This window comes from Bufo gargarizans, chromosome 8 (genome assembly GCF_014858855.1).
Source record: "Bufo gargarizans isolate SCDJY-AF-19 chromosome 8, ASM1485885v1, whole genome shotgun sequence".
NCBI classification, from domain to species: domain Eukaryota; kingdom Metazoa; phylum Chordata; class Amphibia; order Anura; family Bufonidae; genus Bufo; species Bufo gargarizans.
The window spans coordinates 168,209,124-168,223,733 of record NC_058087.1 but is presented as its reverse complement, the minus strand read 5'-3'; the positions used below and the strand labels follow the sequence as shown (position 1 = coordinate 168,223,733).

General features: G+C 45.9%; 1 protein-coding gene across 1 annotated transcript in view; it reads left to right on the top strand.

Annotated features, from left to right (window-relative positions):
- The window catches only part of LOC122945468 (kinesin-like protein KIF19), a 61,463-nt gene that overhangs the window by 33,802 nt on the left and 13,051 nt on the right, over nucleotides 1–14,610 (top strand). The window contains exons 8-16 of the mRNA XM_044304535.1: nucleotides 443–595; nucleotides 1,824–1,946; nucleotides 4,461–4,644; nucleotides 6,177–6,188; nucleotides 6,304–6,445; nucleotides 9,566–9,749; nucleotides 10,679–10,949; nucleotides 13,368–13,489; nucleotides 14,053–14,210. Coding sequence (XP_044160470.1) covers nucleotides 443–595; nucleotides 1,824–1,946; nucleotides 4,461–4,644; nucleotides 6,177–6,188; nucleotides 6,304–6,445; nucleotides 9,566–9,749; nucleotides 10,679–10,949; nucleotides 13,368–13,489; nucleotides 14,053–14,210 — 1,349 coding nt within the window. The remainder of the gene's footprint in view (nucleotides 1–442; nucleotides 596–1,823; nucleotides 1,947–4,460; nucleotides 4,645–6,176; nucleotides 6,189–6,303; nucleotides 6,446–9,565; nucleotides 9,750–10,678; nucleotides 10,950–13,367; nucleotides 13,490–14,052; nucleotides 14,211–14,610) is intronic.

The window sequence follows — 14,610 nt, the reverse complement described above, 5'->3', positions numbered from 1 at the left end:
CAATGAATGGGGAGATCTCTGGATCCATGTGAGGTACAGGGCTGGTTCTAGCTTTGTTAGGTATTGCCATGTGCTATATGATGTCTAATTAATAGTTTTTACATAAATTATGTCATAACTCCTTTAACTATAGGACACATAACTCTGCACAGGAGTTGTGGACATAAAACAGTAGATTTTTTATTTTTAGAGTTGCTACATTTTTTATTGTAGATACATTGGGGCAATAAACCTGGTTGCAAAGCTTTGATAAAAATGCATTTTTAATAACAAAAACATGACTGCAGTTACACAGTGCCCCCTACTGGTCACATCCATGTGAAAAACGTATTGATTAATAATTATCACATTTGTATGGGCTGTAATACATTGAGCAAATTATCATTTTTTATTATCTTTTTTAATGTTCTTATAGATTTTGCTTTTGTTATTTCCGTTATAGACACAAAACCGAGGCCAGAGGATGAAAGAGGGGGCGCATATCAACCGCTCCCTGTTAGCACTCGGGAACTGTATCACAGCACTGAGCGAGCGAGGGGGGAGCCATGCTCATCATATAAACTACAGAGACAGCAAACTGACTCGGCTCCTAAAGGTATGTCCTCAGGGCGAGCGGGTCCACGGACAACGCTTGGTCTACCTGGTGCCCACCTAGTGACCACTTATATATCACATTTCCCACATTGGTTGACAACCAGTTTTTAGAAAAACATGGCAGCTTTTTTTTTCTCCAAAAACAGCACCACCTCTGTCCACAGGTTGTGTGCGGTATTGCAGCTCTGCCCCATTGGAGCTGAGCTGCAATACTAGACAGAACCCATTGACGGGGAGGTTGCTGTTTTAGGAAGGAGCCATGTTTTTCTAATCCTGGACAATCTTATTGTAAAGCTCTGCGGAACATGTTGGCGCTATATAAATAAAGATTTATTATTATTATAATTATTATTATATTATTTTATTATTATTATTATTATTATCCATTTATCATCCTCTCTCAGTTCAGTTTAGGGGACAGTCTTGCAAAAAAAATAATAATGTAAAAATAAAAAAAGCCATGTTACCTCTTTCTTAGAGTAAATATTAGTTGTCACCCAGCTTTCCCAGAAGGAGATATGAATATACATTTAGCTCACCTGACATCCCTGTTTTAGTAAATACTTGTACTTCCCATGCAACTGCAATTCTGGAGCACCTTCTCTTAGGACACCGCATTGTGTGGTTCCTCTGTTATTCCTCCTGGAAACTGACAATTGGCTGTTACCACTCCCTTTGTCAAAGGGTGTATCCCTGCACCGTCTGGCCCTGCCAGCACTGATTTGACAGTGTCAGACTGTGCAGGGTCACCCCTCCCTCAACTGGCGACACCCAACTGTCAATTTATTCTAAGAGGAATAACAGAGGAATGGCACAAGACAGGGTTAGTTTAAGATGCCCTAGAATTGTTATATTATGGGTAATACCATTATATAGTAGAACAGACTTGTCAGGAGAGGTGACAGTTGATCAGAATAGTAAGACTCATTGAGATTTGACTATCAGGGCATGCTGGGGGTTGTAGTTACACAACGATAGAAGAGGCACAAGCTGCAGACTGCTTAGGTTATGCCGTTGAATACATTACTGCGATTTCCTATCGCCCCCAGCAGACTCATTATAGCTCATTGATGCTATTAAGACAATACAACAATCTTTTTAATATTCCATGAAAATCTCCGAGCCGGGAGCCATTTATTACAATGATGGCTTTCTAATTAAATTCAATGGAGATCTGTAAAAACTCTCATTACAAATGCTAATGGCAGCCAACGCTCTCTCGATCACAGGACGCATTAGGTGGGAACAGCAGGACAGTCATGATAGTGCACATCAGCCCGGCCGCTGCCGCCTTCGAGGAATCCCGCACCACGCTCATCTATGGCAGCAGAGCCAAGAACATCAAGACAAGGGTGAGCCGGGGTATATGGCGGATAGACGGAGGCACCGAAGGAGCAGATGCAGACACTAGCATGACATAGGCCATGGCCAAACAGGGTGCATAGGATACAATATGCATTCCTATGTATCTGGAGAGATACAATGTTACTTTCTCTGATAGTCCTGCCTGCGGAACTGCAAGTTCAGAGCTCAGTGGGTCTTCCCCTTCTTCTGTCTCCTCCTCCTCCATTTCCCTCTCTCAGACTTATTAAGGGCTCACGCCCACGACCGTATGTATTTTGCGGTGCGCAGAAAATACGGATGACGTCCGTGTGCATTCCGCATTTTGCGGAAAGGAACAGCTGACCCCTAATAGAGCAGTTCTATCCTAGTCCGTAATGCGGACAAATAATAGGACATGTTCTATTCTTTTGCGGAACGGACATACGGAAATGGAATGCACACGGAGTCACTTCTGTTTTTTGCGGACCCATTGAATTGAATGGTTCTGCATACAGTCCGCAAAATTAACGCTTGTGTGCATGAGCCCTAAATCCGTGAAAAGATGATCAGTGATGGATCCGTGTGTGGTCCGTGTGTCCGTTTATTGCTGTCCGTGTGCCATCCGTGTTTCACTGACACTGAACAGCTGAAAAATAATTTTCGAAGCGTACACTTCCTAATGATCTGTGAAACACGGATGGCATCCGTGTTGCATCCGTGGTTTTCACGGTCCCATAGACTATAATGGACTAAAAAAGAGCATGCTTCCGGGCAAAAAAAATAACGGACCGTAGTAAAAAACTGATGTGTGAATACACACATTAAAAGTGAATGGGAACGTGTGCGGTCCATGGAGAACACGTACAGCACACGTCCGAGGAACACTGGCGTGTGAATGAGGATTTACCTGACTGTAAGGCTGGGTTCACATCACGTTTCATTTTCCGTTCTTCTGATCTGTCAGAAAAACAGAAAGAAAACCCCAGATCCTGTGAAGAAAAAAAACCGGATCCTGTGAAGAAAAAAAATACGGATCCTGACCATCCGTTATGCACATTTTGCATCTGTTTTAGCCATTTCCATCTGAGATCCGTTTCTTTTAGAGTGAAATAAACGGATCTTGGAAGGAAACTGCTTAAAAAGGATGCAAAATGTGAGTAACGGATGCTTAAAATACAGCATTAAATTTTTTTTTTCTGTTCTTCTGACGGATCAGAAAAACGGAAAATGAAATGGTGATGTGAACCCGGCCTAAGCTTTCATTTCTGGGCCCTAAGGAATGTGCTAAGGTCCCTTTAACACGTCAGCGAATTGCTGACGTCTGCTGTCTGTGATCTCCACGGACCGCTCACGTATCCATTGACTTTAATGTGTATATTCATACATCACTGGATTTCCAGGGACCACAGGTCTATGGTGACACCGTGGAAGCATGCCTGATTTCTGTCTGTGGATCCCTCGCGCACATAGTCTATGAGTCTGTGAAAACCACGGACACAACGAGGATGCCATCCATGTTTGATCCATGCTTTTCACGGACCATTGGTAGGGGATGCTTATATAACACGAGCAGATAATCTTGCAGGTCATCGCTAACGAGCTTTTGTATGCACGCTTGTTAGCGATCATCTGGCAGTGTTATACTGCCACCGATTAGCCGATGGGTAATTGGAATCAGGTTTAAAAATCATCATTTGCAGGCGGCAGATTGCAGGTCTGATCACGATCTGCTGCCAGCAAACAATAATTCAGTATGGGGACGAACAATGGCATAACGATCGCTCCTCCCCATACTGTGGAGGAGATCGCTGCATGTAATAGCAGTGGTCTCTCCCGCTGACGAGCAGGCGATTGTGGGGAAGAAGAAACGCTTCCCTATCTTCCTATGGACCCCTGGAGGAACATAGCTGTGGCAGGCCTTCGATCCTTCAGAGGGACCGAGACTGCCACAGCAGGAATGAACGACTTCCCCCAATTGATGCTAGGGGGAGAGGTTCCAGCATTATCGCCGATCACAGACATGAGCCCCCTATTGTCTGTGATCGGCGATAACTTGGCGGCTATGGCGGGTGGCAGTTTTAAACTACGCACTTCTGCCATACGTCTGCAGCGGCAGTGCTAAAGGGGTTAAAATGAGTAGCCAAGTTTTGAAAACCCATGTTCATACACCCTATTAGTGAATTCTGAGTTATTAAATGGAGGGGGTCCTCTGTTCAGGGCCCTCAACTTTTGGGCAAAATGGAGAACAGCTACATTACACAGACCGTTCCGTGATTTCAATGGACGCTGTGCAAGACTTCATTTCCCCTGTGGTGGCGCTGCAGGGAAACTGAACACTTGCTGCCAGGTTCCCCCACAGATCACAGCTGATCATTGGTGTCCTTGCAGGAAGACACGTTGCAAACTGTCTTTTGTCAGGAGAGCCTTCAAACAAGAAGGGATTATCCGAAACGGAAAACCCCTTTAGTCCAAAACATTTAAAGTGGCGAAGAAAATGGTTGCCAATTTGCTAAATCTTTGTGGAAACCTTCCTCCTCCTTCAGGTGAAGAGGAACTACGAGAGCGTCACACAGCACATTGCTCAGTATGGTGGATTCATCTCCAACCTTCACCAAGAGATCCATCAGCTGCAGAGCAGCATCAGACAACACGAGCGAGAGCTAAGAGAACTCAAAGACATGGGGCTAAGGATGCGAGACAGACAAGGTATTGTTATCACTAATACTGGTCACATTTGCTTCAAACTTATCTGCATAGGGACAATTTAAAAAGGTTGTCCCGTGAGAAGTATTCAGCATTTTTCAAACCAGCACCTGGATCTGAATACTGTTGTAATTGCATATAATTAAAAATTTTGTATAGCCACTAAGTTATTCAATAAAATGTCTCTGTATAGCGCCACCTGCTGTTTGTTCTTTTGCTTCTTTTTCTGTCCATCTCGGTAACATCGCTGAGGTGGTCGCACATGCCCAGTTCCATCCTTCGACTGCCACCAGCTCTATATTCTGTTAGAAGCTGTGAGTTAGGGCTCATGCACACGACCGTATATGTTTTGCGGTCCGCAAAAAACGGATCCGCAAAAAATACGGAGGACGTCCATGTGCATTCCTTTTTTTTCGGAACGGAACAATAGTAGGACATGTTCTTTTTTTTTTGCAGAACAGACATACGGAAACGGAATGCACACGGAGTAACTTCCGTTTTTTTTTTACGGACCCATTAAAAACAATGGAATGAACACGGAAAGAAAATACGTTCGTGTGCATGAGCCCTTACAGAGAGGGCGCTGCAGCAGAAAGAACACACCCACTGAGCTGTGATAGGGAGAGATCTGCAGCCGAAGAGACATACCCACTGAGCTGTGATAGGGAGAGAGCTGCAGCTGAAGAGACACACACCCTGAGCTGTGATAGGCAGAGAGCTGCAGCCGAAGAGACACACACCCTGAGCTGTGATAGGGAGAGAGCTGCAGCCGAAGAGACACACACCCTGAGCTGTGATAGGGAGAGAGCTGCAGCCGAAGAGACATACCCACTGAGCTGTGATAGGGAGAGAGCTGCAGCTGAAGAGACACACACCCTGAGCTGTGATAGGGAGAGAGCTGCAGCCGAAGAGACACACTCCCTGAGCTGTGATAGGGAGAGAGCTGCAGCCGAAGAGACACACCCCCTGAGCTGTGATAGGGAGAGAGCTGCAGCGAAAGAGACACACCCCCTGAGCTGTGATAGGGAGAGAGCTGCAGCCGAAGAGACACACCCCCTGAGAAAGGGCACATCCCCTGTACTGCCAGCTTGAACAATTGTAGCAATGAATGGGGAGATCTCTGGACCCATGTGAGGGTACAGGGCTGGTTCTAGCTTATGTACTACATAATGTCTGATTTTCATTTTCAACATTTTTAACCCCTTTCAATAAGCACAAAATCTGCTTAAAAGAGTGTCTGCTTCGGACAAGTTTTTTTTGGGTTGGAATGCTCCATCAGAAATAAGCTGTCCTCCTTCTTAAACCCATGGCGATCAGCTGTGATCTGTGGGGGGAACCCAATATGAAGTGTTTCATTTCCCTACAGCACCACCACTGGGGAAATGAAGTATTACACAGTTTCCACTGAGAATCAATGGGCAGTCCATATGAAGCAGGCATTGGTCTGGTCCTCCAGAGCAAGATACTCATTGCTCTCCACGTTGGCTAAGCTAAGCTCATACGCTGCGCATTTGCTGTGGAATGGGAGTGCAGGATCCACTATGCAGTTCTGACAGCACCGTATATATGTGTAGGGTATTCAAAACCCCATCCACACGGAGTGGAAATAGAGCATAGTGACCTCAGTAGTTGTAATACATATACTCTGTTCCTTAGAAGACGGACTTCAGGACGACCTCTCAGATCAAGATCATGTCAGTTTGGAAGAACAGCTCATCAACACTTTTCAGGAGCATCTGGAAGTGAGACGCAGCCTCCTGCAGCTGAACAATGCTAATATGGAGATGCGCATCGATGCCATCAGACATCTGGCCACCATTGCTGAGTGAGTATTCTTCTGTCTGAACTTTACAGTACTATGCAGGGCCGTCCTTCATATTGATTGGACCCTGGGAAAAAATTTACTTGGGCCCCCTGGATCCCGCCTTCCCACACCTTAGCAGGCAATCACGCCCTCCACCACAACACACACACAAAAAAATCCACACATCTGGTAGAGTCCAGTGAATGACTGTAAATACTTCCAGTTCTGAAGACTCCAGCAGTATCAGGATCAGTGCTCTGGGCAGCTGGGCTCAGGCTGGAAGTGGGCACCGCTCTGCAGGAAGAAGACCAGGCTCGGCTCACCCTAGTGTTACAGTGCACCCCAGCACCCCACAGTATGCAATATAGCACCCTATAGTATACAGCACCACACAGTATGCAGTATAGCACCCCACACTATACAGTACCCCACAGTATATAGTAGAGCAGTATAGCAGCCCACAGTATACAGCACCCCACAGTATACAACACCTCACAGTATACAACACCTCATTGTATACAGCACCCCAAACTATACACTATACAGCCCCCCACACTACACACTATACAGTACAGCAGTATAGCACTCCACACTATACCACACCCACAGTATACAGACCCCCACAGTATACAGTACAGCAGTATAGCACTCCACAATATACAGAACCCCACACTATACAGGCCCCCCCACACTATACAGGCCCCCCCACACTATACAGCCCCCCCCCCACACTATACAGCCCCCCCCCCCACACTATACAGGCCCCCACACACTATACAGGCCCCCACACACTATACAGGCCCCCACACACTATACAGGCCCCCACACTATACAGGCCCCCACACTATACAGGCCCCCCACACAGTATACAGCCCCCCCCACACAGTATACAGCCCCCCCACACAGTATACAGCCCCCCCACACAGCATACAGCCCCCCCCCCACACAGTATACAGCCCCCCACACAGTATACAGCCCCCCACACAGTATACAGGCCCCCACACAGTATACAGGCCCCCACACAGTATACAGGCCCCCACACAGTATACAGTCCCCCACACAGTATACACCCCACCACACAGTATACAGCCCACCATACAGTATACAGGCCCCCACACAGTATACAGCCCACCACACAGTATACAGCCCACCACACAGTATACAGCCCACCACACAGTATACAGGCCCCACACAGTATACAGGCCCCACACAGTATACAGTCCCACACAGTATACAGGCCCCACACAGTATACAGGCCCCACACAGTATACAGGCCCCACACAGTATACAGTCCCCACACAGTATACAGGCCCCACACAGTATACAGGCCCCACACAGTATACAGGCCCCACACAGTATACAGGCCCCACACAGTATACAGCCCCCACACAGTATACAGTCCCACACAGTATACAGGCCCCACACAGTATACAGGCCCCACACAGTATACCTGTGATGACCTCATAGCCATGTGAACAGTAATTGCTAGGTTACTGGTCACATGATGATGATGTCATCTAAGGTCCTAGATCACAACTTTAACACAGTACGATGCCTGTGTAGCTGACAGCTTGACACCCGGGGCAGTTGCTAGCAGGGCTCAAGAGGCAGCTGCCTTGGGCCCCCCAGGAGCAACTGGGCCCGGGGCAGCTGCCCCTTTTGCCCCTTGGTAAAGACGGCCCTGGTACTATGGGCTATTGTAAGTGCGCTGACTGCATTAGCATAGGTTCACCTATGAGCCAGCTCTGGTCATAGGGGTGGAGTATAATGTGCATGGGGGCTTTTCCCTTTCCTTCTTGTCTTCTATTGACCATATAGAGCAGAGATGCCCAACCTGAAGCCATCCAGCTATTGCGAAAACTACAACTCCCAGCAAGCCCTGAAAGCTGTAGGCTGTCCTGGAACGCTGAGAGTTGTAGTTTTGTAACAGCTGGGTGGGCCGCAGGTTGGACATCCCTGCTCTAGACCGATGATTCTTTGGGAGTGAAGGATGTAATGCAGTCCGCAAACCACGTATTCGCAAAGTACGGATACTTTCTGTGTGCAATCTGCAATTTTCTCACTCCTATCACTAGAAATCACTATTATCATCCGCAATACGTACAATAATATAACTGGATATACGAATGCAGACAGCAGAAGGATGACACCTGTGTGCCATTCGTTTTTTTGCAGACCCATAGAAATGTATGGGTCCATTTGCAATCCACAAGAAATGCGGACAGGATACCAAATATTGTACCAAATTCAGAGGCCATACTAAACCTCAGCACTCTGGCCTTAGGGTTTATTCACACGACCATGTCCGATTTCCAGCTGTAAGAAAAAAGGATCCGTGAAAAACAGATAGCGTATGATGAATTCCCGTGTGCATTACGTTTGGTTTCTCACTCCCATACTTAAATGGTCAAGTTGACAAAAACAGACAAGAGAAGATGAAAAATGACTAAGGATAGTTTCACGCTAGTGCTGAACTGTTCAGCGCATCTGGCACAGCCGGATCCTGCCGCAGCCGCAGCCCCTTTGATTATAATAGGGCCTGGTGGGGATCTGACATTAGTGCCGGAAACAGGCAGGATCCCCGACGCATCCCACTATAGTCAATGGGCTCTGGCAGGGAAAGGTAGTGTCTGACTATGCCGGATATGATGAACTCTGGCGGGCTGCTCCTCTACCGGAACAGATGGAGAAAAAGTAGCAGAAATACTGCACCGATAATTGGGGATGGGGTTCACATCTTATGGGTGCTTGTACAATGGTTTCAAGGTGCTATATGTGCCCTGCAGCCAAAAACCACATTGCAAAACGGAGGCATCCCATGGTAAAACCCTTTTGCCACGTGGTTCTCGGCCACTAATGCTCCAGGTACGGGCACCCTATGGGATTTGCAAAGAACAACACCGCAAGAAATGAAGACTGATTGAACTTGACGGACTGGTGTCTTCTTTTACCCCCAGTCCCTATCCGTGTAATGCTATTTATTCCAGCTCTGCTGCCCCAATATCTGCGCGGAGGGGGTTAACTAAAATCTGCTAATTTCCTATTTTGTGCCATATTCTTACTGCAAAATATTATCACTTTCGCTTAGAATTTTTACCTTATTCGACATTCTGTTCCTTTATTTTTGTTGGCATGATACAGCTGGGAGCAGGAGAAAGCTCGGGAATCCACACGGCCAAGAAGAGATAAGGTCACCGAGGATATAGACTCAGGGGACGAGGCGGATGAAGAAGATGCAGATGTGGTTGAGCCTCTTGAAGTCGTGGTGGCCAGAGAAGAAATTAATATGCTTCTTGCCGAGCAGAAGAAAACTGCATCTATGATGGTATGGATAACGTGAATGATGTGTCTTTCTATAGGAAACATATGTAAAAATTTGGGCCAAAGCACCAGGAATGGGTTGAGTGGTGACCAAAAGTTGTAGCTTACTAGGATTCCTCTGTCTATTGAGGATCCATAGTTGGTTTTAATCTAGTGCATCAGTCTGTGTCCAAGCTTGACTTGAAAGGTGGTTGTGACTGTAAGTGGCCAGGTGTGGACTACTTGGGTGAAAATGAGAAATTCATAGCCACATCTGTAGCCAAACAATGAATTGGTGGACCCCAAATGTCAATCCTGCCAGAACGTTGTTCTTATAAGAGATATGACATCAGCAAAATAGGACCTTCTGCTTTTGTTGGTTCATGCCACCAGATATACCTTTATCCCTAGACTGAAGACCAAAGTCTTGTACTAGTTTACCCTTCTTACTTGGAGAGAAGGGTGGCATGACCTTCATGGTGTTTCTTTCTTCATTGCTAAGTCCACATGAAGCCCTTTGGTTGACACCACTAATGATGAATCATAAGCTTGGACCCCCATTCTCTTTAGGCCACATAGCAGCTCTATTGGCAGCCTCTATAGCATGGCTTCTCAATCTTTGTATACTGGGGCCTCACCATTTGTTGAAGCCTAAGCCAAAATTTCTAAATATTACTTGAGTCATCTTAAAATTTGTCTCCTAAAACTAGTAGAGCAATAAAATCCGCACACAAGGAGTCAATTATGTTACCAGAGTTTGCTTCAGCCTGAGAACGGCCTTTGCAGCAAATAATCACTCATATCAAATATGCCTCCCCAGCTGTGGCTCACCAACAAGTAGTGGGCGCCTCACTGGTGAGAAGCACAACTGTAATAAAATTTTCTTTAAACCACTAATTTTCTCTAGGTATGTTGTAAAATTCTCTGTGAAAATGTCACATGCTTCCCTCATAGGAGGAACTGGAAGAACTTTGGGCAAGAGCTAAAATGAGGACATCTCAGCTGGAGCAGATGATTCCAGATCAGCTCAGTAGTGACCAGCGGGAGGTCTTTAGGTTGCTGCACAAACTCCACGAGTTGCAGGTCTGGAATACGGAGCTACGGGCCCGGAGTGTCTGCAATGACAGCAGTCTACTCTACCAGAAGGACTTTGTGATCATGAGCTACCAGCAGTACAAGGCCTTATGTGAAAAGATCATCCATCTGCAAAAGGCTCTCATAGAAGGTAACAACGATAGACCACAAATGTACCTGAATGAAAAAAACTGCATAAAATAATAACTGCAAAGTAATTATGGCTGGAAAACCCTTCCCCATTTAGGGATCATTTACCTCTATTAACATGCATGTTGGGCTTGTCCGATAATGCATGGGGCAAGCAAAGTAGCAGCTGTCCTTGCGGTAGCAACCCCGTAAGTTAAATATCTGACCTATAAGAGCCTTGAAACATGATTAGGTCCGACACTGGCTTGCAGGGTAGTTACCTGTAGATGGCCCTAGAGAGACAGTTATCTTCCTTCTGGAGAAAAGCTACCGTAATTTGCACACTTTTTTTTCCCATGGAGCAATGCCCGTAAGTGCATCAATTTCAGATTTTGCCTTTTTAGATTTTGCCTTTTTTAGTTGGTTTCTGCTGCGGTTTTTCAGTTTGACACCATGCCAAGAAAGGACCTGTTGTTTACACGGACATAAGCCTCAATATAAAGGTGGATCTCTAAGGAGGATCTCCTCAATGAGAACCAGGAGTCCACAGAAATGGCAGCAGAAGAAAGGATTGGGGATGTGGAAGTCTGACATTGCCCTCTGACTTTAGTCAGGGGACAGTCAGCAGGCCTCCACACATTAGATCAAGTGTTGATGGACTCCATAAGTCTAAAGGGGGACCCACTGTATGAATCTAGACAACCCCCTTGAAATGTCGGACTAGCCAGATGGTACATGGGGATCAAAGGGAACAGGAGGTTTTTTTTTCTATTTTATAAGACGCCTTCCATTCCCAGACTAGTCCACTAGTCCTGCAGCTCCACCTCCATCCCTTGCCTCATCCTGGTCCTGTTCAGTGAGTGTGCCTATGGGTGGGTATGGGCTTATATTTGCGTTACTGAAACTAAAGACTAGTATCCCCCCCCCCTCCCCAATATCAGTACTATGGGGTAAACGTGTTTGATTGCAATGTACAATTTGACAACACATATCCTGCTTTTCCATCTAGGAGGCTGAGATATGTGGAGCTGTTGGGCAGGGTTCCTCCCAATGCCGTGGTGATCATCTTTACAGCATCAGTGCAGAGATGATAGATACAGCCTCTGGCTGCTGTGAAACTACAACTCCCAGCATGATCCATTCACTTCTTAGAGAGTTTCCAAAATGGCCCAGCAAGTGCATGTCTTGTAAGGGTATTTTGAAGAACTGATTTGTTCTGTCCCCTTTAATTCTGTCTCTTTTATATTAAAAACAAAACCCTAACATAAAGTGGCCTAAATGGGAGCAAATGCTCAAAAACCCCAAACACTGTAGAATGTTTATAACCGGGGAAGCAATTCCTCCGTATGTGATCCGTTGCTAACGGCAATCCCCAGCAAACAAATTCATACAATGGAGGATGTCGGCAGCGGACCACATGCACCACAAAGGCATCCTACACAAGATGGAGTAGTGTGTGGATGAAAATCTACAAATACATAAATCACTGCGAAAGGTGCACCACAATGATATGCAACTGACAACACTGGCTAATCCCTCAGGCTGATGTTATCAACTGAGACTTTAGCCAATGTATTCCAGTCAGGAACCCATCAGAGTCCTTTTGCACCACAAAGTATCTCAGCGTGGCATGGGTTCCACCACTAGACTACCTACGGAGTGTGAACACGGTCTGAGAGGTGCTAAGATCTAACCCACTGCCAAGCTCCTACATACCTCCATAGTGAGATCACTCAGTGGGAGAAGGAATAAAGCTGAAAGCCTCACCTATAACAGGCCATGTGACACAGGCTACCAGGTGCAACAGAATGCTAACAGCAGTACGCAATGGCACATTTCATACATATAAAGACAGATAACTGAAATAAAGTGGCCAAAATGGGAGGAAATGCTAAAAAAAAAAAACATTGAAGACTTCATTCTAGGTAAGATTAATTAATTTGCCCTATCTCGTGTACACCCTGGGTTGTCGTTCATGTGCAACAACATGGCCGACCGGAGTCCTACCCCATATTGAATATGTAGGCCTGTGATGATTATTTAGTTTTTACTCTGCCGTATGTGATTTGTCTGAATTCTCTTATATTTAATCACGTATTTATCCACTTAGCCTGCGTAAGCTTATTCATTCTAAAATCTTTAGAATTCACGTTTTGAAACAGTGCACATGCTGGGAGTTGTAGTTTCACAACCGTTGGGGTGCTGGTGGTTGCTGACCCCTGTAAAGAAAATCACTGGTGGCCATCAGTATCGCGACCCCACCAATCCGTTCCCTATATCTCAGCTTCCTGGATTCCTTGGCGCGGGACAGGAGAAGGGTAGTTTGATCAAGGACATACCTGAATTTTTATGTTGTCTTGATGTGTATAATGTATGCATCTTGTGCTTCCTTATTTCCATATTCCCTTGTTTTCCTTTCTGTGACCTGTTGATTTTGCAGATGACAAGGCTCTTGGTCCAGAGCTGCTGGAGAAGCTTCATCAATCATACTCAAAGGAGATGGAGGGTGGAACGATGGGCCGCCTGGAGCAGCTGCACTCCCTGTTATCAGGCAGACTTAAAGTCAGTGTTATTATTCTTGCTTTGGTGCTTTACTTATGCATTTGCTTTGCAAATCCCATTTGTACAGAATATTACTACAAGATCCACGGGTTAGCCGCATGGTCATTCAGTGAGGCTGATCCTCTGCTTTTTCACACAGAATAAGTTGCATGCCACTAATTTCCGCTGCATATTTCTTTTTCCATGCCACAGCTATAAATCTGCAGAAAGTTTCCATCACATGTGGATGGACTGCGGAAAAATCTCATTCGTATCCAGGGCATGCAGATTATTATTGGATTTATTGTGAATTTCACACCCAAAATCCATGTAAAAATCCTGACCGTGTGACCGGGTCCTCGATCTGCAGCCTGGTACTCCCATTCAGGACCAACTCTAGGTGTATGAGGACCCCTGGCAGACATTCACAGTGGATCCCCTGTTTACCCTACCTTTACCTAGATCTCCATGGGTCCACCAAACCCATTGTGCCACCTGTTAGCCGTACTGTTTTTTTAGGTTATAGAAACATACAATTTTTAAAAAATCTGATTCAGATAATTCCGTTGTTTATCATTTTACAGGACGATACAGTGCAAAATGGGGTTGACCCGGAGAATTATGGAGGTTCGCTCCTGCACCTGGATATCGAACAACAAGAAAAAGCAGTGAGTGAGAGGAAGAAGAGCGGTGGGTACTGCACAAGATACAGCTTGTCTCCTTACACCGCCGATTCAGACAGGTATTACACCTACGTTATGAATATCGGGCGGCACTGCGTAGATGGTGGGTGCACGGTCCGCGGGCGTCGCCACTTGCTGTTTTGTTTGAGTTTGACAAAGGCACTTGCATGGCCCGAAACGCGCGTCACTTGTATCCATGAGTGGCGAATAAAATATTCACGACTACATCGCAAGGAGTGCCGGTTCTTCCTTTCATTGAAGGTATTACACCTAGTCACCTACTGTTTCCCCCTGTATGACCGTATACTAATGTTCCAGTTATTCAGCTTCCAAATATATGAATTTAATAGAGGTTTTCCATGAGTTAAATATCGGTGCCCTCGTTAGAATCCGTCTCCGGGCAGCCCCGCTGATCACATGTTTGAAGAGTCCGCAGCACTGATGAGCGCTGCAGCCGCT